The sequence below is a fragment of the Balaenoptera borealis genome (genome assembly GCF_965194805.1).
Source record: "Balaenoptera borealis genome assembly, chromosome: 3".
NCBI lineage: Eukaryota > Metazoa > Chordata > Mammalia > Artiodactyla > Balaenopteridae > Balaenoptera > Balaenoptera borealis.
In genome coordinates, this window is record NC_138866.1 from 85,060,135 (window position 1) to 85,086,276 (window position 26,142).

At 44.5% G+C, this 26,142-nt stretch overlaps 1 protein-coding gene across 1 annotated transcript in view; it reads right to left on the reverse strand.

The window, feature by feature from the left end:
* Nucleotides 1–1,159: 1,159 nt before the first annotated feature.
* The window catches only part of VPS39 (VPS39 subunit of HOPS complex), a 45,798-nt gene continuing 20,815 nt past the window's right edge, over nt 1,160–26,142 (reverse strand). The window contains exons 9-25 of the mRNA XM_082388747.1: nt 21,027–21,147; nt 20,794–20,914; nt 17,571–17,700; nt 12,978–13,120; nt 10,937–11,080; nt 10,353–10,494; nt 9,593–9,679; nt 9,192–9,265; nt 8,766–8,864; nt 8,028–8,145; nt 7,405–7,533; nt 6,256–6,358; nt 5,988–6,033; nt 4,928–5,077; nt 4,628–4,762; nt 4,277–4,368; nt 1,160–3,228 (exon numbers count right to left, since the gene is read on the reverse strand). Of these exons, the coding sequence (XP_082244873.1) occupies nt 3,153–3,228; nt 4,277–4,368; nt 4,628–4,762; nt 4,928–5,077; nt 5,988–6,033; nt 6,256–6,358; nt 7,405–7,533; nt 8,028–8,145; nt 8,766–8,864; nt 9,192–9,265; nt 9,593–9,679; nt 10,353–10,494; nt 10,937–11,080; nt 12,978–13,120; nt 17,571–17,700; nt 20,794–20,914; nt 21,027–21,147 (1,910 nt within the window). The 3' untranslated portion in view covers nt 1,160–3,152. The remainder of the gene's footprint in view (nt 3,229–4,276; nt 4,369–4,627; nt 4,763–4,927; nt 5,078–5,987; nt 6,034–6,255; nt 6,359–7,404; nt 7,534–8,027; nt 8,146–8,765; nt 8,865–9,191; nt 9,266–9,592; nt 9,680–10,352; nt 10,495–10,936; nt 11,081–12,977; nt 13,121–17,570; nt 17,701–20,793; nt 20,915–21,026; nt 21,148–26,142) is intronic.

The following is a 26,142-nucleotide window of genomic DNA, read 5'->3' on the forward strand; positions in this document are numbered from 1 at the left end:
CAAAATGAGGTGATTCAACTCTGAAATGAATTCTGCAGGCAAGTTCAGACCAGAAATTCCCAGAACTGCTGTTGGCCAGGTCCCAAGGGGGAGGGCCTGTTTCTGCTTAATTTGGAGCATGAGGCCAAGACCTGGGCTGGGATCTCAGAAATGCCAGAGTTCCACCCTCTTAGTGACCTGTATGCACAATGTGGAGGCCCACGGAGCCACAGCAGGGGAGCCTGAGGGAGGGGCACGGAGCTAGCTGGGGGCAGAGCCAGGGCCCCTGACTGATTAGAGTGCTTTCTGGGCTGTATCCTACTCTCTCCTGGAAGTCATCGGCCCCATGCCTCAAGAAAGTCATACCTCTTAGTCCCAGACGTTTTTTTCATCCCCAGAGAAAACTCAGGATGGCCAGAGATGGCTCCGGAGAGGGACACAGAGGACCAGATTGCCTTTTTGGAGCTGGCCAAAGTGGACCAACACTTCTCCACTTCTCAAACATCCCTAGGTTGGGCTTCCCTGGAGGCGCAGTGGTTGAGAGTCTGCCTGCCAATGCAGGGGACACGGGTTCGAGCCCTGGTCTGGGAAGATCCCACATGCCACGGAGCAACTAGGCCCGTGAGCCACAATTACTGAGCCTGCGCGTCTGGAGCTTGTGCTCCGCAAAAACAGAGGCCGCGATAGTGAGAGGCCAGCGCACCACGATGAAGAGTGGCCCCCACTTGCCGTAACTAGAGAAAGCCCTCGCACAGAAACGAAGACCCAACACAGCCAAAAATAAATAAATAAATAGATGGATCATCATATTTAAAAAAAAAAAAAAATCCCTAGGTCCCTTAATCCCACCAATTCAACACCTTTCCTGCCTGTCCCAGTCATCATGAGCACGCAGGAAGAGGCACGAGGCCCTAATATGTGAAGCGAAGGGCAAGTAGTTTGGATCAGCTAGAGTTGCAGTGTCTATTAGCACTTTGTGATGCTGGAAATGTTCTGTATCTGTGCTGTCAATATCAGCTACACACTAGCTGTACTGGACGGCACACATCAAGACAGCAGTGTTATACTGACTTTTTTTCTCAGTCACTAATTGGATTAGTCTTCTCGATTATTAACGTCTCATTGTTATTTTCATCAAATCCCACAGGAAAGGGGGAAAAAGAGACCCAGACAGGCTTGGTTTCTTACTTCGTGATGTTTATTACGAGAGATCTTCGTCGTTCTCACTACAGAGCTTTCACCTCCAGCCTTCTCCACACCGCCACGGAGGGCAGAGAGTCCAGGGAAGGAGAACGGAGTTCAGGCAAACTGAGTCGTTTACGTGTTCCACAAGGGAAGGAAACACACATTCTTCACTCTACTGCTTCAGACACGTGTGCCACACAGGTAGGGAGACTCACACACCGCAGGCGGGGAAGGCAGGGCGCGCAGGGCGCGCAGGGCGGGGCCTGTTTCTGCGGCTGCTCCCAGAGAAAGCTCGGTCCAAAGCCGCTGCAAACAGGGCCCCGGGCAGCACTGCATCCTAGCGGGGGCGTGGCCCGTGGGACCTGGATCTTGTGAAGCGCTGCTCGGCCTCCCAAACGTGAGCAGAGGGCCCCGCCTCTGTGAACGGTGCTGACAGCCCTCACTCAGTCCCTTCAGACCCTCCGCAGAGAGCGTGCCTGGGAGGAGCCTCATCGACACCAGCAAGTCAGGCTACAACACAGGCCCCAGAGAGCATGGTGCTGGGGTTTAGAAAGGATCTCATGTCAAGGACAGGCCACTAGAACCGTGTCAGTATCGGGTGCTGTCACATGCCCTCATTACTGTTAGAAACACTGGGGTAACAAGACGGTGCATCTACAAAATCCCCAGGAGGACAGGATGCAGGACCGCTGTCCCTGTGTCCTCAGCCTGCAGGGCTAGGCACCCCTCCTGTGGGCTCTAGAGCCCCGTGGGAGGCAGGGTCTCCCCCGAATACAAACAAGTGCTCAGCGGATCTGGCGGTGAGTTATGTCACAAACTCCTGCCGCCAGCAGCTTGGCCGACTCCCGGCTTGTCCCCGAGCACCTCACAAGCACGCCCCGCATCACGTCAGTGTCAGTTCCTAATCTCATCGTTCCCTGTGTGCAGCAGAGATCCACCTGCCTACCATATCCCAGAGCCATCCTCCAACCCCTGCAGAACAAAGCTGGAGAACAATGGCCAGGCCAGGGTGTAAGGTAGGCGGATGACACTGGCTGGGAAGAGAAAGGTGCCCCGAGCACAAAGCACTCTGCTCAGAAAGCCTAAACCAACCTGCCCTGGGCGGCTGGTGGGTGAACCAGGAGCAGGAGCCTCTGCGGACACCTGCCAAGAGGTCACATACCCAGGGCAGCCCACCCTTAGAGCAACCGTCACACTCGGCCCGAGGCACAGAGAATGAGGCTCTCCTAAGCTTCCAGGCATAGTGCAGACAGTCCAGGGAGGCTCTATTTACAACACAGCTGACAATCGAGCAATGTATTCCTAGAAACTGGGACTTCCTCTCGCTTCTCGTTTTACCTTGTTTAAAATACTAGTTATTCCCGGTGTCAGGAAAATAGGAGAGAAAGCCTGGGTGGAGCAGTGGGGGGCGAGATAAAGGAAGAAAATAAGTAGAAAGTGAAGGAGACTGAAAAATAAAGAGCCGCGTGGGGAGACTGGTGGGGGGACACAGGGTCAGCGACTACAAAGTGACCAGCATTACCTAGAGGACGGGCCATTTGGCCTTTGCAGCCAGAGGAGCTCTGGTACTCCAGGACTTCAGGCAGCCAAGCTGAGGGCTCCTGTGAAGTCCTGCATAGAAAACTTGGAATAAACAACCCCAGGGTTGCAAACACTTGAGACAGTTTCCTTATTCGGGTGATTGGAATGCAAAGACAGGATGGTGCCCTTCCCCATCTCCTCCTGTCCAAGCAGGTATAAAATTCTCCGGAATTGCCTGCAACATAATGGTATATAAGGTGTAACTAATTGCTTTTTCTATTAAAAGTCTGGCAACGCCAGAACACAAGTCTCACTGATTCAGAGATGTTCCAGGGCACAAGGTAGCCAGTAGTGTCCAAATGGGGAGACTCCTGGTGGTGGCAGCAGCCCCCGATTCCCCAGGCCGGGGCTCTCCCCGCCTCTGGGATAGCTGAGCTGTCCGCTGCTCAGTCTTCGGCTTGCTGGGCTCAGGTGTCAGCCGGGTTGACCTCTTTGGAGCAGAAATAGTGCACGACCACCCCATTGGGGTATCTTGCAAATGCACTGCAGGGAAGGAAAATGACCTGGGAGTGAGGACTGCCTCTAAGAGAAGACCACTTCTTACTGGAAAAGGCACCTTACCGGGTGCCATCCCAGAGGCCGCCCACCCTAGCCACAAAGAGCAGCCTGGCTTCTCTGGATTTACGTAGCCACCATCTCTGTCAAATATCCGAACAGAGGATGGGGTCCACGCCATTTGAGCGCATGGGGATATTTCTTACTGTCATCAATGTGCAAGCACAGGCAGATGGGGCAGTACACCAGCCTGGCTCAGCAGCGGCTGAGAGCCGACTGCTCATGAGAACAAGTTTTGGGCTAATTTTTTTTTTTTTTTAATATTTGTTTATTTATTTGGTTGCACCAGGTCTTAGTTGCAGCAGGTGGGCTCCTTAATTGCGGCATGTGAACTCTTAGTTGCAGCATGCATGTGGGCTCTAGTTCCCTGACCAGGGATCAAACCTGGACGCCCTGCACTGGGAGTGCAGAGTGTTATCCACTGCGCCGCCAGGGAAGTCCCTTGGGCTAATTTTAACAAAGGACAGTGAGTTTTTCTAAAGAAAAGGATTCTTCCAGCCATATAAGAAAAAGGACAAATCATTCTTCTTTGAAGGAAAGGGGACTGACTGGAGTATATGCCTTAAAACAGAACGATGCTGCCTCAGGATTTTACTCAAGTCATGAGGCAGCAGGTTGAAAGACCTTTTTCTTCCTTCAGAGGTGTATCCTTAAAAGATAAGGACTTCCTGCCCACATACAGCTCTCACACACCCCCTGGCTACATCACAATGTTTAGCTGCCAGAGGGGAAGGGCTTTATGGGCAAGGAGTCAAGAGCTCCATGCCATACATTTCAGGCCTTTAAATTCTCAAACCCCCTCCACACCCCCATCAGACAACGTGGCCTGCCCTCTGGAGGCTCAAGAACTAAAAGCGGCCCGGATAGTCTGCAGCTGCACTTTCCTCTTTGGTTAAGGGGACATAGGGGCATTTAAATCCATCCTGAGTGTGACCCACATCAGAGCCGACAATGCATAGCTGTGGATGAGGCTCACCTGTTCCCAATCTTCTTCTTACACACCATGCACACCTTCTCCTCTGTGATGATGCACTTCACCTGCTGGTGTAAAATCCGCTCTTCCTGGACCTGGGAGCAGAGAGATCGGGGGGAGAAGTCCCACTGTCCGGCAGGTATTTAGAACAGAAGGAAGGGCCGGCACTGTCTCATTTCCCAGCCCACAGAGACTCCCCTAATTGAAACACCTGCATTTAAATGCCCAGTTGGTTACCGATCAGCTTGAACTAGAGTTCAAAAGCATAAAGCTCTGCCTTTATCTACAGGGAACGTGGTTAACTGTCTCACACTGAAAAGTACACGCCTGCCCTCGTGTCTGAAAGGCTCATACCCTCAGGAACTCTGCATGGAGAAGGTTCTTGAGCACTTGATTGAACCGTTTCTTTTGTGCATTCTCTTCCAAGACCTTTTCCAGAAAGATGCGTATATCGTTAATCTGAGTGTTCGCTGGCAGAAGGTTGATGGCCTGGGCACAGGAAGAGAGAAGGGACTAGGGTGAGGCGGGACACGAGTGAGACTGAGGAAATGCCTGCCGTCACGGAGCCCTCGAACCCCAGTCCCTCCTCTGGCCCCTCTTCTCGTTCCATGCTGTCCACACGCGCCCTCCGTCTCCCCGAGAAGAACTCCTGACCTTGGTGGTATCCAGTTTGCCGTGGTGCAGCTCGAGGACCTGCAGGGCGGCTTGGAGGTTGGCTTGCGGCTCCAGCAGTTCCAGCTTGATTGGTCCCAGGCAGTGAACGCTGGGCGGGGACAGGTACATCCGGAGCAGGGACAGATACACCTGTCTCATACACAACAAGCCACGCACGTCAGGCTGGCAGCAACCCTCCCAGAACCCCCAGTGTGACCACACCTAAAGGCAAGAGGGTTGGTCTATAGGAACAGCTGTCACGGAGCATTTAAAACTCATCATTTTTCACCTTTTAAAAATTTTTGTGAAGTCAGTCAACTGAAGATGTCAAAAATTAAAGATTGTGTTCTCCCTGAGAGAAAAAAAATCAAATGCCTTGTATTTGTTTTGCATTACACTGTTAACAAAACGACTCAAAGACATCCCTCATTTCCTTTGGCTTTGAAGGCTGAGACCCTGCCACGTATTAGTAGATGAGGATTACCCAAGATGAGACGCTGCATCTCCTACTGGTACCCGTACCACAGCGTTTCTCAGCCTCAGCACTCAATATTCTGGGCCGAACAATTCTTTGCTGGGTCTGTGCTGTGCACTGTTTAATAGCAACTCTGGCCTCTACCGCCTAGGTTCCAGTAGCACCCCTACCCCCAGTCATGGCCACCAAAAACGTCTTCGTACATTGACAGATCCATGTGCAATCTAGACAGAGCACACGTGTGCACCTTACCAGAACCATCAGATGTTCCTTCTCAACAGGCTGACCACATAAATTTATTACACAAGTCGGGATTCTTTCGAGAGTAAAGGGGCAGGGGTGCTACGAATAATCACACAGACGACGACAGGTGTAATCCAGAACCATCCCAAGCAAACCAGGATCATGGTCACCCTGCCTCTACCTCAACATGCACGTGCAAAACCAATCAGCACATTGACCCATGACCTGTCTTATCTTAGCAAATCATACCAGGGTCACCTGTGGCCAAACCAGAGGGGTTAGCTATGCTAAGAGGGACAGTGCAATGCACCCGTGCTCCCTGGGGCCAGGGTCACTACTTACATCTTTGTTGCCATCTTTATTTTGGTCATAATGCTTGTGGCAGTACCTGCAAGGGAGAAAGTGGTGAGACAAGGCCACATCTAGAGACAGCGCATCGATGCTGCCTGCGTGCGCAGCCTAACGACAGCAAAATCGGGAGCCAGCACACGAGGTGATTCTCGCTCCTGCTGAAGGGTGGAGGGGTGGCTTTCTTAGCCTCTCACGCCTCTCATCTCTCTGGGGGGCCTCTTTTAGACCCTTGCGAGGTGGGATGACAGGGTCAACGTACTCTTCAGCCATTCTCGTATCCTTCAGGATGTGGACGTAGATGAAGAGAGCTTGTTCGTGTTTCCCCATGCGTCCCAGCAGGAGAGCACGCTCTTCTAAGAGGCCTGTGGGGAAAAAGGTGTATAAGTAACCATCATCCCCATTAGGCAAGCCCAAGGCCAGGGGCTAAGGAATGGATATTGGGGAAATGTAAAAGGGGAAAAAATATTTTTATTACTTGGGATTTTTTCAAGGAGAAAATGACTAAAATTTTTAAAAGGGAAGAGGGGAGGGAGCTATTTTAGGAGGTACTTTATCCCATCTTGTTTGTGATTGCTTATAAATGGGGCAACAACACTTGATGATCAGCCAAGTGCATAATAAGCACCTACAATGTACCAGGCACTTCAGCTAGGTAAACAGACACCTGGTCTCTGCTCTCATGGAGCTTATACATCAGACAGACGTGTGTCTTTTTTCAGACACACGTCTGTCTGATGTATAATTAGACATTATGCCAGATTATAAACACGGCTAACCAATGAACTTGGCCAAGAATATGTACTGAAGCAAGAAAGAGCTTTCAACCTGGCCATCAGTTAGCATGTGGTGGGGCTTCCCTAGTGGCGCAGTGGTTAAGAATCCGCCTGCCAATGCAGAGGACACGGTTCAAGCCCTGGTCCGGGAAGATACCACATTGCCGCGGAGCAACTAAGCCCGTGCACCACAACTACCGAGCCTGTGCTCAAGAGCCTGTGAGCCACAACTACTGAGCTCACGAGCCAAAACTACTGAGCCCACGCGCCACAACTACTGAAGCCCATGCGCCTAGAGCCCGTGCTCCGCAACAAGAGAAGCCACCGCAATAAGAACCTGCGCACCGCAACGAAGAGTAGCCCCCACTCGCCGCAACTAGAGAAAGCCCGTGTGCAGCAACGAAGCCTCAACGTGGCCAAAAATAAATAAAAATTAGCATGTGGTTCATACCCAAAAGAGACTCCGCTCAAACAAAACTGAGCCTTCAGAGGGGACAGAACAGGAGCACAGGCCTGAAACATGTGGTTTTTCCCAGGCCCAACCTTTTGGAGGGCTGGGGAACCGGTAAAAGGGAAAGATCCGTTTTTGCATTACCTTCTGCTAAAGTGGCTCTGGACCTAAGCCAGACACTCACCATCAAAAGGAAAATCACAGATGAGCCGACCTGGGTCATAGTAGCTAGAAATTTCCAAGAACTTAAGGAGCTTCCGTCGGTATTCTCCCAGCTCTCCCTCTTCCTCACCAGCAGGGACTGGAGCTTTGCCTTTAAGGAAAACCACGCTCAGCATGAAAGGATGCTGTTGGGCAGCAATGTGGGGTCATTAAGAAACACGAGAGGGATGGGGTTCAATAATCAGAAAGGGCCTCCGTGGTGGTTTCCAGTTGGCCTTCTCTTAGCTTATGGTCTCTACATGGCCCCAAAACATCAGCTTGAGGTAAGAAAAAAAAACCAAGCTGCGGAGAGAAGCACTCTGCTAGACAAACCTGTTTCTCATCAGCACAGGTGTCACTCTGCGGACAGATCTGCTCCTTCCCCACCACCAGGGGTGACGCCCAGGGAAGCTAAGAGGTGCCCAGATCCAGACACCAGCCCCTGAGTCTCACCTGTGGGGTCACATAGCTGCCCTGGCTCCTCTGAGGCACTTCCTGCCCACCTGGGCCTACAGAGAAGGTCTGCTTCCCTAAACCACCCACGGCACCCTCAGGTCCAGCTCTCCTCTAAGGCCTGGGGCCACCCCGCTTTCCAAGAACTGGTACCTGCAGGGAAGGACAGGAGATATTCCTTCATCAGACCTTGCACCTTCTCACAGTACAGCTGGATCAGGCAGTTGTGGAACCGAGAGCCCGTCTCCTCCCAAACGTGGATGACGTGTTCCTGAGGCAAGATACAGGTCTGCCTGGTACCCTCTGTGCTGTGACCCAGCCCATCACCCAGGCTCCCTCACATTTTTAAGGCCCAAGAGGTCCCATCCAGATCGTCCCCTAATTAGGCCACAAATATTACCAAGGGATAGCTCTTCTAAAACCACTGGGAAATTTCACAGTACAACCCAGCAATATCAGGAATTATTGTCTTGATTTCCAATCGAAGCTCCTTTATTAACTCTGTCTCATAATCCTCCAAATCAGCCCATGTAATTAAGGTTAAGTATTTGCATTCTGGTACTTAGGACTGATTTGTTTTCCTTCAGTCACAGTTGAGTCTGGCTGTACAAATGTGGCTCTGAAATGTTTTTCTCCAACATCCTTCTCTTTTATCCCTCTGTACGTCATCTTTAGAAGGTAGCATCTTTAAATCTTTAGAAGGTAGCATCCAAAAGTGACATCTCCAGCTTAGTCTACTGGGATCTCTGTCTTCAGAGGATATTACATTCCTTACAATTCCTTCCAATCCCCAAGGGACACAAACCCTAATCTGAACTGGCTAATCACTGACTCACGCAGTCCCCGATCCTGGGTTTGAAGCTTTTTAGTTCAGATCAAAAAATACCTTACCAGATATGGAATTGCCAGACCCTTAAAATTCTCCACTAAGAAGCCAAGCACTCGGTCTCGTGGCAGAGACTCCACCTCTGGGAGGTCCTCAGTAAATATCTGTTGGAACAAAACCCGAGTTCTAGCAGCAGAACCATCTGATGGCAATTCTTCCAAACGCACATGCGCACAAGCGTAGGGTCAAGTGGACAGACACTGTATGGGAAGGGCGTCTGTGGCCAGTTACTATGGGACAGACTAGGTCGCAGGTCTCCTGGCATCTGCACCAGGCTCTTTCCACTCCACTCCATTGCTGTTCCATGTTTCCCAGTCTTTGAAACACCAGAGAACTGCATAAATCCTTCCTCCCCCTCCATCCACTGCCCTCTGAAGTAGAATCAGGACCAACCGTGGTGCCAGATAAATCCAAGGGGCTCTGTGACCTACCTTCAGCCCATCCTCTGGAAAGTCTCTCAGCACCCACATTGAGTAGGAAAAAATCAAATGCAGGTTTTCTGTGCCTAGAGGGAAAAGTCAGCAGATGAAGCCCACCCACCCTGCCCATAGGACCAGGAAGGCAGGTGCCCAGGTTGCCCAGGATTTATCTTCCAGAGAAGATAGCTCTGTCCAAGCACCAGTCACTCAGGGCTGCTTGGGCCTACCGAGCTGGCTACACACCAAGGAGCTGTCATGGTTCCATCACCGGGGGGACTTTCACCCTAGCCAGAGGAACCCAGTTGGGTGAACACGAGGGAGGGAGGGGAATGACCAGTTGGAATCAGAAAGGGAGAGAGGTCAGGTCCACTTCACCATCCTCTCCCCGCGCCCCTTCCACAAGCTGGACTTACCCAGGTGTTGCAGGTACTGCACTGTCCTCTCATGGCCTTTCAGAGGGGAATTCGCTTTCTTGGACTGGTCCACCAGCACCTGCAGAGCTGGCCACGAAGCCCAAGAATAAGGTCATGAGCCCTTTCCAGAAGGCGTATCTCCTTGGAGAGTCATCACACTGTAGGCAGTTTTTGGCAGGAAAGAGGTTTTTGCAGGAGGCCCCTTTGTCTTGTCACCAACCTTAAACCAGGCACCTACATGCTCTGCTCGTCTGTAGCCCTAGCACACCTTTCAAATCTTGTGATCACACAATACTTTGCCTAACTCGTTGGTTCTTTCCATAGATCAAAGAAGTAGAAATGAAGAAAAAGTGATTAAAAGAGGGCCAGATCTCCTCCCTAGCTTCCCCTTCAGTAATCTTGTGAACAAACTGTGTGAACAAGATAGCATCTAAAGAAAAATCACAAGAAGGCAACAGGCCTGCACACAGTGGGGGATGGCCCCTATCTCAATGATTAACTGAGATTACTTCCCTTTTTCCCTTTAAAAGCTTTCGTGGTCGAGCAGAATCTTCAGAGGGGGCTTTTGGGGCACACTGAGTCCACCATCTCCCCAGACTGCCAGCACTCTCATTAAAAGCAACTCTCCTTTCTTACCAACATTTGTCTCTCTCTCGTGTATTGATTTTCCAGCAGGGAGCAGCCGGACCTGATTCGGTAACGACACCTCAGTCAAAATACAAGAGACCCTCCCAACCAAAGAAACCCCTCCTCCAGTCACCTTTCTCATGGAGCCCCTTCTTCTCATACAGGATGATCAGTTCGCTGTACTTGTGAGCCTTCTTCAGCACGTGCTCGCTCTCTTCGATGTGGCAGTGGTTGTTCTCCAGGCGCAGCAAGGGGGCCACCAGGGCCACGTTCGTCTGCAGAGGAGGCAGGATTTCAGCAGAAGCTGCTTCCTGGGGAGCCCTGGCCTGCTTCAGGCTGAAACGCCAGGGGTGTGACAAGCAAGAGACAGCAAACAACCCTTTGCCAGGACTACAGGTAGTACCTTGTAAAGCATTTATGCTCTTTCACACAACATGTTTCAAGGGTTTTTGGGGAGAGGGAGGGTAAAGAAAGGGGAAATTTTCTTTGGGGGAATACTGTCCCTGTTCACCTCGTAGCACTAACCCCCATCTTAGCAGAGAAGACCAGCCCACTGTAAGATTCTGGGTCAACATCTCGCCGTATCCCCTCAATTCCAAGAAGCTCACAGACGTCAGGCCAAGAGTAGCTGGTTCCTGTCATCAAAGGCTTCACTCTTACCAGGGGCAGGGACCCCAGAGTAGGGGACTGTGGGGACCCGAGTGCTGGAGAACTCACATGGAGGTAGCACTTGAGCAGGGTGGTGTCAATGATTTGCAGGAGCTTCTTCTTGGATTTGATGGTAGGAGTGCCTTCCATGAGCGGGGAGGTGCTGGACTGGTGATCAGAGTCATTCAGCTTCTTGACCAATTGGCTTCGTTTCTGCCAAGGCCAAAAATGCAGGGTCAAGGCCAGCACTAAATCTTTCTTTATCACCCGAGCTACTAGGCAATTCCAAATATGTCTAAATCAGCTCACACCTACCCACCCTGATCCCACATTAGCATTCAATTTTTATCAGGGATCAAAATAGATGACCACCAAATCACCAGACACAGTGACAATTATCTACTGAGTATTTACTACAGACCAGGCACTATGCCAAGCACTTTACATATTATCCTATTGTAAACCTACAACAGATGCAGGTAATATTAGCCCCATGTTATCAGTGAAGAACCTAAGGCACAGATATTAGATACCTCCTAAGTGGCAGAGGCAGATTTCAAATTAGGGTCTGATTCCAAAGCCCGCGTTCCTTTCCTTTTTTAAATCAACTTTATTGAGGTATAAGTTATATACAATAAAATGTACCCCTTAAAAAGTATACTATCAGATGCGTTTTGACAGATACATACATGCATGTAACCACCACCCCAATCAAGGAACGAAACATTTCTGTTACCCCTGAAAGTTCCCTTGTGCTCTTCCCAAAGAATCTCACCCACTGATCTGATTTCTATCACTAGAGACTACTTGTCCCCTGTTCTCGAACTTCCTATAAACGGAATCATCCAGTTTGTACTATTTTGCGTCTGGCACGCCCATGGTCTTATTTGTTCTACCAACTCTCTGGCACAATGCTCATGTCAGTTACCTCCATACATTCCAAGCTCAGTGGAGAAGGCCAGGGAAAAAGGTATGCTTGGAGTCCCCTAAAGCTAAGATGTTGAAAATAGAGGGTCTTCTGTGATGCCACACGCTTGGGAGACTTTCTGCCCCGGGAACCTTTTTTTCACTTGGTTCATGGGGTGTGCAGTATGCAGACAGAGGCAAGGTTGTGTGCTCCTTGCGGGCCGCCAGCCACCCCTGGAGCCCAATGTCAAGGAAGTGCCAAGGCAATGGATGCCTGACCGGACCTGTGGGACACCCACTGACCCAGAAGCAGGTGATAGCAAGCTGGCTTACAATTTTCCTAGCAATACTTCTCATGCCCATCCAGAGGACCCCTTACAAAGGTCAGCAGAACACTTCTGGGAAAAAATTTATTAAGTTCTCTGACTCTGAGTGGGTGCACAGGAAATAAATAATAACCTTCTGCACAGAAATGTAGGGTTCAGAGGCTTCAATGGAGACATTAGTTTTAGTGCTGACATGAAAATTTCACTTATCTGCCCATAACAGTAAATTGAAAATAATTTAAGTCTAAATACTCCCCTTAAAAAAACATGTTATAGAAGAATATTTAATGACAGGGAAGGACTTTCCTAATATGTGGCTAAATGTTTTAAAAGTAAGCTATAAAACAATATATAGCTTGATATCCATTTGTAATAAGTAAACCAATATATAAATAAACAAAAATTATTCACAAGTACAAATAAAAGTCTGGAAGGACAACACTAAAATGTTAGTTAATTTTCTCTGGGTGGTAGAGCTATAGGTGATTTTTATTTTTGTTTTATACTTTTCTGTGTTTTCCAAGTTTGCTGCATAGAGCAGGTGTTTTTTCCAAAAGTATATATGTTCCCAAAAAGTTTGTTTTAAAAAATGTATTCTTTTCTATCAACCAAACTTTTCTTTTTAGTTCCTATAATAGCTTAGTGTGAATTAACCATGAATTGAATGTGTTTCCTGGTATCAGGATTTGGCAAAAAAGAGCTCAATACTATTGTTAAGCAGGGAGATGAAGCAGAAAAAAATGTGCCCCCCCAGACTTCGATAGTGTTCATTTATGGAATACCTGTGGCATTATAAAAGGCCACCAGTTCCCTGCCATAGAGAAGCAGGTACTGGAACTTCCAGGTAAACTCTTCCATATACTTCTGTATATACCTACCTGTGTCAGGTAGTCAATCAGAGCTAAGTGAGCCTTCTCCAACTCAGCCCCAGAAAGCACAGGCAGCGGGTTAGGATACTGTAGCTGCTTCCTGTAGTCTGTGGGTAGCAGGTCTGGGTACAGGCCCATCACATGTGTAGGATCTACATGGAAGGTAAACATGATTCCCCAGAAAGGAACACAGCAATTTAAGGATAAACTAAAACAAGACTAGTACTACAGCAATATAAGTTCCAGACTGACTTTTTCAAAGCAATGACTCTTGGGGCTTCCCTGGTGGCGCAGTGGTTAAGAATCCACCTGCCAATGCAGGGGACATGGGTTCGAGCCCTGGTCTGGGAAGATCCCACATGCCGAGGAGCAACTAAGCCCGGGCATCAGAACTACTGAGCCTGCACTCTAGAGCCCGCAGGCCACAGCTACTGAGCCCATGTGCCACAACTACTGAAGCCCGCTCGCCTAGCGCCCATGCTCCACAACAAGAGAAGCCACCGCAATGAGAAGCCCACGCACCACAACGAAGAGTAGCCCCTGCTCGCCGCAACTAGAGAAAGCCCGTGTGCAGCAACAAAGACCCAATGAAGCCAAAAAGAAAAAAATATATAAATAAATAAAATAAAATAAAAATTAAAAAAAGAGAAAGGAATGACTCTTAAGTTCATAAAAACTTGAGCTATACACATATAGTTTGAGCACTAAAACATTACAAAAATGGCATGACTATATTCTAAGACATATACAGAATTAGAATGGAAAATTCATTAACTTGCTAAAAGTAGGGGAGAAAAGAATTTCCCAAGGAAAAACTGATACGACATTGAAGCTGAAAAAGATCAATAGACTTACTAATAAAAAGCATATATATGTCAAAAAAGGAATAGTAGTAAAACAAAAACACCAGGCAACAGGCTAGGGAATATGTTTGCAGCATATATGGCAGAGGCTAATAGGTTGATTACATAAAACTAATTCACACAGATTGGTTTAAAAAAACATGGGATTTCATTTGATTAATGGGCAAAAAACATAAATAACTGACAAGAGAAGAATATAAATAAGGGGGAAAATGTTCTGCTACATTATCAAAGTGGTATACATTAAAAATGTCAAAGAGGTGACATCTTTATATCCATTTAATTAGTTAAAAAATTATTTTTATATGCTATAACCCAGTGCTTACAATATTGTGAAACTGAATAACTCTTATACTGCTAAGGCAAAAATATTGCTACCTCAACAAGGAAAAAAGCACCTGGACCAACTAATCCCACTTTTAGGAGCGTATCCTCAGAAAACAATCCAAAATATGGGGGGAGGGCCAGGTCAGTGCACCCAGGGAAAACCCCAGTCAGTGCCCAGTCCAGCCCCAGCCAGCCTGCCAAAGCCACCCAGCATATGCAGTCTACGCAAGGGACGCTCCGACACAAGGCCACACCTTCAAGACCAGGAGAGGAACTGTCTTGCCTAATTCAATGAGAGTAAAAGCTGACTCTTTGAAAAGATAAACAAAACTGATAAACCTTTAGCCAGACTCATCAAGACAAAAAGAGAGAGGGCCCAAATAAATAAAATCAGAAATAAAAGAGGAGAAGTTACAACCAATACCAGAAATAAAATCAAGCATAAGAGACTACTATGAACAATTACACACCAACGAATTGGGAAACCTAGAAGAAATGAGTAAATTCCTAGAAACATACAATTGTCCAAGACTGAATCAGGAAGATATGGAAAATCTGAAGAGACTCATTACTAGTAATGAAATTGAATCAGTAATCCAAAAATTCCAGGACCAAACAGCATCTTGGGGGAATATTACTAAACATTTAAAGAAGAGTTAGACATTTCCTAGTTAAAGAATACCTATCCTTCTCAAACTAGTCCAAAAAACTGAAGAGGAAGGAACACTTCCAAACCCATTATATGAAGTCCACATTACCCTGATACCAAAACCAGACAAAGACACTACAAAAAAAGAAAATTACAGGCCAATATTGCTGACGAACATAAATGTAAAAATCCTTAGCAAAAGATTAGCAAAGCAAATTCAACAATACATTAAAAGGATCATAAACCATGGTCAAATGGGGTTATTCCAAGGATCCAAGGATGGTTCAATATCCACAAATTGATCAGCGTGATACAACACATTAACAAAACAAAGAATAAAAATTTCATCATCATTTCAATAGATGCAGAAAAAGCATTTGAAAAAATTCAACATCCATTTATGATAAAAAAAAAAACCCACAAATCTCGTAACAAAGTGGGTACAGAGGGGACATACCTCAACATAATAAAGGCCACACATGACAAGCCCACAGCTAACAGCATACTCAATGGTGAAAAGCTTCTTCAAGATCAGGAAGAAGACAGGGATGCTCATGCTTGCCATTTTTATTCAACATAATATTGGAAGTCCTAGCCACAAGCAATAAAACAAGAAATAGAAATAAAAGGCATCCAAATTGGAAGGGAAAAAGTAAAACTGTCACTATTTGCAGGTGACATGATACTATATATAGAGAGCTCTAAAGACTCTACCAAAAAACTATTAAAACTAATAAATGAATTTGATAAAGTTGCAGGATACCAAACATACAGAAATCTGTCACATTTCTATACACAAATAACAAACTATCAGAAAGAGAATTGTTTTTAAAAATCCTACTTTCAATTGTATCGAAAAGAATAAAATACCTAGGAGTAAACTTAACCAAGGAGGTGAAAGACTGATACTCTGAAAACTATAAGACATTATGCAAGAAATTGAAGATGACATAAATACAGCTGATCCTTGAACAGTGGGAGGGTTAGGGATGCCAACTCCTGCCCCTGCACAGTGGAAAATCCACATATAATCCTACAGTTGGCCCTCCATACCCACAGTTCTGCCTCTGTGGATTCAACCAACTATAGACTGTGTCGTACTGTAGTACATATTTATTGAAAAAAAAATCCATGTATATGTGGACCCACCCAGGTCAAACCCATGTTGTTCAACGGTAAATGGAAAAAAATATCATGCTCATGAATTGGAAGAATTAATATTTGTTAAAATGTCCACACTACCCAAATCAATCTATAGTTTCACCGAAATACCTATCAAAATACCCATAGCAATCTTGAGAATGAAGAACGAAGCTGGAGGTATCACACTCACTGATTTCAAACTATAAAACTATAGTAATCAAAACAGTATGGTACTGGCACAAAAACAGACACACAGATCAATGGAACAGCGTAGAGAGCCCAGAAATAAGCCCACACTTATATGGTCAATTAATCTATGACAAAGGAGGCAATACTATACAATGGGGAAAAGACGCCTCTTCAATAAATTATGTTGGGAAAATTGGTCAGCTACATGTAAAAGAATGAAACTAGACCACTTTCTTACACCAAAATACAAAATAAACAATAAATACAATATAAAAATAAACTCAAAATGGATTAAGGACTTAAAATGTAAGACCTAAAATCATAAAACTCGCAGAAGAAAACATAGGTACCATGCTCTTTGAATTGGTCTTAGCAGTATTTGGAACTGTCTCCTCAGGCAAGGGCAACAAAAGCAAAGTAAACAAATGGGATTACATCAAACTAAAAACCTATTGTACAGTGAAGGAAACCATCAACAAAACATAAAGGCAACCTACCGAATGGGGGAAGAGATTTTCAAATGCTATGTCTGATAAGGGGTTAATATTCAAAATATACAAAGAATTCATACAACTCATTATCAAATCAACACAATCCAATTAAAAAAATGTGCAGAAGACCTAAATAGACACTTTTCCAAAGAAATCATACAGATGGCCAACAGGCACATGAAAAGATGCTCAACATCACTCATCATCAGGGAAACGCAAATCAAAACCATAATGACATATCACCTCACACCTGTTAGAATGGCTATTACCGGGACTTCCCTGGTAGTGCAGTGGTTAAGGATCCGCCTGCCAAGGCAGGGGACACGGGTTCGAGCCCTGGTCTGGGAGGATCCCACATGCTGCGGAGCAACTAAGCCCGTGCGCCACAACTACTGAGCCCACGCGCCTAGAGCCCGAGCTCTGAACAAGAGAAGTCACTGCAGTGAGAGGCCCATGCACCGCAACGAAGAGTAGCCCCCGATCGCCGCAGCTAGAGGAAAGCCCACCTGCATCAACGAAGTCCCAACGCAGCCAAAAATAAAAAAATTAAATTAATAAATTTAAAAAAAAATGACCTACTGTTGAATCCTACTAAGTTCAGGCCAGTGACTTCTGTCTAGAACAGCAGTCAATAACCACTAGATGATCAAACACACATGTGTTGACTTGAATGACTTTCTGTTACCTTCCTCTAATGGCAAAGGCAAAGCATCCCGGAAAACTGGAAGTCTGTACATGTAGGTGAGACCAGAGTCATAAGATCAGGACTGTAAATATGTAGCCACATGGCCACCCACAGGATCCTGTTAGGTACGAGGGTCAATTTAGATGAGCGTAAACTTTCCCCATTCTCAGAAGTCTGGCGTCATTTCTCCCCATCCTTTCCAGTTCCCCCTCCCTCGATTTAGTTCCTTATCACTAGGCCATACCCACTTGTTACCTGTGCCAAGTTTAGCAAAGACCTGCATGGACTCATCAAAACGCTTCTGGCAGAAGAGGTTGAAGGCATACAAGTTCTTGATGTGATGGATCTGTTGCTGTTTTTCACTGTCGGAATCATCTTTCATTTCCTGATAAGAGAATATAATAGGTAGGAGCTCACTCACTCAACAAATATTTATTCAGTATACACCAGGTATCAGACAATACCCTGAAACATGCTATGCCCTCACAGACTGTCCTTACATTCTAATCATAAGTCACTATGCAATTAAAATACCACAGGGTTTCTACAAAATACCTGACCAGTACTCCTGAAAACTGTCAGGGTCATGAAAAACAAGGAAAGACTAAGAAACTGCCACAGATCAGAGGACACTAAGAATGCATGACAGCTAAATACAATGTGATTTCTGGATTTGAACCTGGAACAGAAAAAGGGACGTTACTGGAAAAACTTGGTGAAATCTGAATAAAGTCTAGCGTTTAGTTTAAAAACAAAAGATCAAAACAAAACAGGGTGAGTGATGATAGAAGCCCGTGGGTAGGGTATTCAGTCTAGTGTGAGCGGTGGGTCCAGGAAGGCTCCCAGGAGGAATGTAAACTGAGACACAAAGGATGAGCTGGAGTTGGCCAGGCGAGGCTGGCAGGCGACAGAGAGGGGATTCCAGGCCAAGAGGACAGCACGTGTGCGCAGGGCCCTAAAATGACAGAGAGAACATGGCCTGCTCAAGGAATGAAAGACGTTTAACATAGCTGGCACAGTTGGGAAAGGTCCTGTTCAGAGTAAAAGCCAAATAAATAGAGCTACTTATTACCTCTGCTTCTTCCTTTAACCTTTTCCCACCTTATATCCTTTTAAACCAATCTTTGCCACATTTAATTTCTACCTTCGAAATGTCTCTCCATGTCAACTATACCCTAATTTAAAAAAAGAAAAACAGGTCTCTCCATGTTTTCCCTTCTTTTCTTTTCCTCTTCTATTGCGTTCACCCTAGTCCAGGCCATCATCAGCATGTCGCCACACTTGGGCTGAGCTCTCCTGCTTGGTGTTTGGCTCTCAAAGCCAGGCACAGCCTCCTTAGCTGGGTTATTCCCAGACATTCAAGCCACACCCTACATGCCAGTCAGGATGGGCTCCAAGCATTCTGGAAATACTTGTTTCCACACTTGTTTTCACTTCTTTAACTTCCTCGGGCTCTGTAACTCTCCCTGTTTCCTGCTCCTGCTCCTACCTATGCTTAAAAGGTCCAACTTTAGGATGCCTTTTCCAGCCCAAAGCAAAGTTTAGTACATAACTGCCTCTGAAAGTTTCATGTATGTTCTCTGATTAATTTAAATAAAAGACAGGTTCCTCAAGAGCTAAGATGATATCAAGCAACCTTCTTTCATCATAGAGCAGAACACCTAGTAAGTACAAGCCTAGTAAAGAGAAGGGAAAATGGAAACCCACTTCCATCTTCTCTACTGAAAATTAAACAGACAACCTGCAGCAGGAAGATCACTGGAAAGACCTAAGACCTTCCTTTTAAGAAAAATAGATACTAAAAAAAGCTATATGCTACATAATACCCTTTTTATAAAGTTCAAAAACTAAATACATATTCAAGCACACAAATATATATGAAAGATTAAACAAAAAAATTTTAAGGGCACGATAAACACAAAGTTAGGATAATGGCTGTGTCTGGAGGGTAGGTAGAGGGATGGGATGGGGAGGGACATACAGGTTACATAAGTTATTTTTGGGGGGTAGGATGGTGGGTTCATGGGTATCATTATTTTAAAAATGAAAATAAAATAATTTAGAGCAATAGATGAGTGGGGAAAAAAATAGTAAGATGCTAAAATTAAATGGCCCAAGACAAAAACAATCTATGGTATATTAAATGTGTCTAACTACTAAGACTGGATTTTTGTTTTATATCTAGAATTTATACACCCAAAATAAATGTTGCTCTTCAAAATTATCTACCATATAGAATTATAAACATATGTATTCCAAAATTTGTGCCCACTGTTTTCCTTTCAGAAGTAATTTATAAGATACTCTGAAAACTAAGTTTTCCTACTATTATCTTCAAAAAAATCTCTTCTCTTTTACCAAATTAGCACTGTCCAGTTTAATGACTAAGAGAGGCTTAGAAAGACTTTTAGTTGTTTCATAAAATCAAATCCACAGGCTTCCCTGGTGGCACAGTGGTTGAGAATCTGCCTGCCAATGCAGGGGACACGGGTTCGAGCCCTGGTCTGGGAAGATCCCACATGCCGCAGAGCAAATGGGCCCATGAGCCACAACTACTGAGCCTGCGCGTCTGGAGCCTGTGCTCCGCAACAAGAGAGGCCGCGACAGTGAGAGGCCCGCGCACCGCAATGAAGAGCAGCCGCCACTTGCCACAACTAGAGAAAGCCCTCGCACAGAAATGAAGACCCAACACAGCCATAAATAAAATAAATAAATAAATTAAAAAAAAAAAAAAAAGAAACAAAGACCCAACACACCCCAAAATAAATAAATAAATAAATAAATTTTAAAAAAAAATCAAATCCACCCTTTAGAGATGACAATAATCACCACTGGGGATGTTTAAAAGAATAAGACAAGACTTGAAAGTCAGTCTCCAAGAAGCGTTTTGGCAATGAGAACATCACTGAAAGAACAGTATGGCCACTACTTTGCTGTGAGTAACACCCCATGAGTAAAATCCCATCCATTCAAGGAGAGTGAGTCTTGTGACTGCAGCCCTGCTGAATGCAGCAACCTGAGGCGGGTTCAGAATACCTAAAGAAGGCCTGCTTACCCAAGCCCAGGAGACGACTGGGGAAAGGGATTTTGAGAGGCCCTGTAGTTGTTGCATTCAACCACACTGTAATCTTGACAGTTATGACTGTTATTTTAATGTTAGCATTGTCTTTAATTTTTCAAGGCCATACCATATCTATTAAATTATTTTACTGTCCTATTAATTCTATGAAATACTATTAGTATAATTGGCATTCATTCTACATTTGACAGGTAAGCAAACTGAGATAGTGAAATCATTTAGAGTCACATAGATATCTTATGGCAGGGTCAGATCCTGAATCCAAGCCCCCTGACTTTCAGCTCTGAGTTTATTCCTCCAGTCCAAACTAAATATGAACATCTAAACTAAAATCCGCTACTCTGGAGAACAATGAGGAAGGCCCATTTCTCACACTCAAATCTCAGAAACAAGACTTACTGCAAGCTGCAGAGCCAATTCAAACTGCTTGTCCTGGAGAAGCTGTTGGATTTGGGTTGCCATGGGGACTGGAATGAGTCTCCAAACAAAATGGTTGCTGGCCACATAGATAATGTTTGATCTGGAGACAGGAGTAAGAGGATTAGCAAAAGAGCGCTGGCTTTATGATGACACAGATGACTTTAAAGCTTTGCAATAATACGGCAGCTACAGTCAAGAAAGAAATTCCTTACCCTCCTGAGGTAATGAAACGGGGCCTTTGCAATTCAATGCTCTGGACCAGAAGCCTTGGCTCAAATGTCCGGATCTCCACATATCGAGGCAACACTGCAATGATGTAGGGAGGCTGGTGCTCTGCACAAGAGAGAACATCTTGAGTTGTGCTTCTGCTCTAAGCCTTTAGGGTTATGGACTGTTTCAGCTTCTCAGTTCTAAGCTGCACTTGGATCTCCAAATGGTCCACTAGTCAAATACCAAGCCAGGATCCTACACTGTGATATACAAAGAAAAAAAAAAATGTTTGTCTCAGTGATGCTAAATCTCCTGCACAAAAAGGATGCATCCAGCTTTGCTCAGAGGGACCTGACTCCACTCCTACTGTTTCCCTGAGAGAACTGGGTGAAAGCGTCACTGGCTCCTTTCTCATCCGTCACAAAGCCAGGCCAGACCAAGGCCAGCTGCAGCTCCCCTAACAACGAGTCAGTGGGAGAAGAACAAGGTTACATAACTTCTTTCATTCTCTTAGGAAAGGCAAGAGGAGGGCAACTTTTTTTTTTTTCCCCTAAAATTATGCTAGAGAAAGAGATCCACATTTCTGTCCAATGTTGTTTCTGCTTGAGATTTTCACAGCGAAAAGATGCAGAACTCCACCTACTGCTCAATGGTTCACAGAGAAGGCAGCTGGATGGCATTCTCGGTGTAGCCATTTTCTTACATGAGGTAACTAGTGTGTCAAATTCATAAAAACAGAAAGTAGAATGGTGCCAAGGGCTGAGGGAGGGGAAAATGGGTTCTTGTTTAATAGATAAAGAGTTTTAGTTTCACAAGATGAAAAAGTTCTGAAATGTGCTGCACGACAATGTGAATATACATAACACTACTGAACTGTGCACTTAAAAACGGTTAAGGTCAAATTGAAGGATAAAAAACCATATTATAATCTCAGCAGATGCAGAAAAAGCTTTCAACAAAATTCAACACCCATTTATGAAAAAACTCTCCAGAAAGTAGGCGTAGAGGGAACTTACCTCAACATAATAAAGGCCACAGATGACAAACCCACACCCATTTCTCAATGGTGAAAAACTGAAACCATTTCCTTTAAGATTAGGAACAAAACAAGGCTGCCCACTCTCACCATTATTCAACACAGTTTTGGAAGTTTTAGCCACAGCAATCAGAGAAGAAAAAGAAATAAAAGGAATCCAAATTGGAAAAGAAGAAATAAAGCTGTCACTGTTTGCAGATGACATGATACTATACATAGAGAATCCTAAAGATGCTACCAGAAAACTACTAGAGCTAATCAATGAATTTGGTAAAGTAGCAGGATATAAAATTAATGCACAGAAACCTCTTGCATTCCTATACACTAATGAAGAAAAATCTGAAAGAGAAATTAAGGAAACACTCCCATTTACCACTGCAACAAAAAGAATAAAATACCTAGGAATAAACCTACCTAAGGAGATAAAAGACCTGTATGCAGAAAACTATATGACACTGATGAAAGAAATTAAAGATGATACAAACAGATGGAGAGATATACCATGTCCTTGGATTGGAAGAATCAACATTGCGAAAATGATTATACTACCCAAAGCAATCTACAGATTCAATGCAATCCCTATCAAATTACCAATGGCATTTTTCACAGAACTAGAACAAAAAATTTCACAATTTGTATGGAAACACAAAAGACCCCAAATAGCCAAAGCAATCTTGAGAAAGAAAAACGGAGCTGGAGGAATCAGGCTCCCTGACTTCAGACTATATTACAAAGCTACAGTAATCAAGACAATATGGTACTGGCACAAAAACAGAAATATAGATTGATGGAACAGGATAGAAAGCCCAGAGATAAACCCATGCACATATGGTCACCTTATCTTTGATAAAGGAGGCAAGAATATACAATGGAGAAAAGACAGCCTCTTCAATAAGTGGTGCTGGGAAAACTGGACAGCTACATGTAAAAGAGTGAAATTAGAACACTCTCTAACACCATACACAAAAATAAGCTCAAAATGGATTAAAGACATAAATGTAAGGCCAGACACTCTAAAACTCTTGGAAGAAAACATAGGAAGAACAGTCTTTGACATAAATCACACCAAGATCCTTTTGACCCACCTCCTAGAGAAATGGAAATTAAAACAAAAATAAACAAATGGGACCTAATGAAACTCAAAACCTCTTGCACAGCAAAGGAAACCATAAACAAGACAAAAAGACAACCCTCAGAATGGGAGAAAATATTTGCAAACAAAGCAACTGACAAAACATTAATCTCCAAAATATACAAGCAGCTCATGTAGCTCAGTATCAAAATAACAAACAACCCAATCCAAAAATGGGCAGAAGACATAAATAGACATTTCTCCAAAGAAGATATACAGATTGCCAACAAACACATGAAAGGATGCTCAACATCACTAATCATTAGAGAAATGCAAATCAAAACCACAAAGAGGTATCACCTCACACTGGTCAGAATGGCCATCATCAAAAAGTCTACAAACAATAAATGCTGGAGAGGGTGTGGAGAAAAGGGAACCCTCTTGCACTGTTGGTGGGAATGTAAATTAATACAGCCACTATGGAGAACAGGATGGAGGTTCCTTAAAAAACTAAAAATAGAATTACCATATGACACTACTCAGAGATATACTCAGGGTATATCCCACTACTGGGCATATACCCTGAGAAAACCATAATTCAAAAAGAGACATGTACTACAAAGTTCACTGCAGCACTATTTGCAATAGCCAGGATATGGAAGCAACGTAACTGTCCATTGACAGATGAATGGATAAAGAAGATGTGGCACATATATACAATGGAATATTACTCAGCCATGAAAGGAAATGAAATTGAGTTATTTGTAGTGAGGTGGATGGACATAGAGTCTGTCATACAGAGTGAAGTAAGTCAGGAAGAGAAAAACAAATACCGTATGCTAACACATATATATGGGATCTTAAAAAAAAATGGTTCTGATGAACCTAGGGGAAGGATAAGAATAAAGACGCAGACATAGAGAATGGACTTGAGGACATGGGGAGGGGGAAGGGTAAGATGGGACGAAGTGAGAGAGTTGCACTGACATATATACACTACCAAATGTAAAATAGATAGCTAGTGGGAAGTAGCTGCATAGCACAGGGAGATCAGTTCTGTGGTTTGTGACCACCTAGAGGTGTGGGATAGGGAGGGTGGGAGGGAGATGCAAGATGGAGGGGATATGGGGATATATGTATACATATAGCTGATTCACTTTGTTATATAGCAGAAAATAACACAACATTGTAAAGCAATTATACTCCAATAAAGATGTAAAAAAAAAAAGAAAAAATGGTTAAGGTGAAAGATTTTATGCTATGTGTTTTTTTTAACCACAATTAAAAACAGAATTTTTTTTAAATTAGTAAAAAATGAACCACTAGATGGCATAATTATCATATAAAAATGTAACCTCAAAGAATATATTTATAAGAATAGTTTCTTAGTGTGACTAACTTGCTATAAATTTATTTTCCTCATTACTTATTTTCAGATAAAAAGTTTTTCATATTATATTCACAATTTATACTCTAAATGAATAGTACAATAAAATTTCAAAGCCAGAAGGGAACTGAGAAATGAGGAAAAACTAAGGCCTTAGTAATACCTTCATCAGTTTGAATGCTATTGTTGTTATTATGTTGATATTTTTCATCTTACCAAAAAATAAAAGTTAATAGCATGTTTTTTGTTGTACTGGATTCTTTTTTTATGCTGACCTCATTTTTAAAAAGCGATTACAATTTTCTTTCATGTTAATATGTATAACTATGTAAAGTTTGTCTGTCCTTTTAAAATCTGGCCCACTTTAATAAGGTCTAATTCAATAAAAGAAGTAACCTATACTAGAAACCCTTTTGGTTGTCATGTCTTATCATTTGTTCAGTCTCCCCAAGTCTTTGACAACAGAGATGGTCTGGATCTCTCTGTGTCTTCAAACTTGGCAGACTGGCTGGTGTCCAGCAGGCATGTAATGAATGGCGGACAATGACAGAAATTCATCAATCAGCAAGCATTTACTAAGAGGCTATGATGTTGCGGGCACTCTCGAAGTGGACCAAGACATGAGCCCAGAGCCCACAGAGCTCCTGCACGAGCAGAGGAGACAGACAACTCACTGCATCCAGTGGGACAGTGCGGCTAGCATGACGGAGAAACCTGCAAGGGAAGTGGGAGCACCCAGGGGGAAGTGACTAGTTCTGCCTGTGGGTCAGAGAAGACTTCTGAGAGGAAGTGCCACTGAACGGGGGCCTTGTCATATGAGCAGCACGCTGCTGGGCAGACAAGAAAGGAAGAGGCAACAGCACAGATGAAGGCACAGGGATAGGGAGTCCTTTCAAAATGACTGCAGCCTGGGTGCAGTAGTGAAGGGGACAGCAGAAATATAATCGAAGTCTATAAGAAGTTTAGTCTTCTTCCTGTCAGATGGTGTTCTCCCCCCCGACCCAGGAAGAATGTCCCCTCCCTCCATGTGTTAAGGCACAAAAATGTTTTTGCGAAACACTGCCAAAGGGGCTGGGAACTAACAAAGGTCTTAAAACAAGGTCCCCAGGCTGGGGAACCAGAAACCTACTTCCAGCATATTACACACAGCTTCACCTAGTCTACCAAGGCTCTTCTTCTGAAGGAAAACAAGGGTCCCTAGAACATCACGAAGCTTCTCGTGAAGCTCTTAACCACCCCCCACAACCCACAGCAAACTTGTGAATATACTCTTGAGCCCTATAAAATACTGTCCTTTTCATTTATCTTCCTTCTGGTCTATTCATCTCTAATCACCATCTGAATAACCACCCGAGAACATGATGCTTTTATCAATTCTACCATTTAGGAATCTAATGGCCTCTCAGACCTTCGAGTGGGCCTCTAACAACTGGCCCCATCCTCATTCCTCCTTAATCCACACCACCTGTTTCAGCCAGGTCAGTCTCTGGAATGCCCTCTCACAAATCAGCATGTCTTCTGCATTGCTGCTCATTTTTCAAACTATTCTTTCTGCCTAAAATGAAAGCAATTTTTCTTTAAGCTAGATCCTGAACTCCTTGCCTGGTCTACTGCAATCTTAAT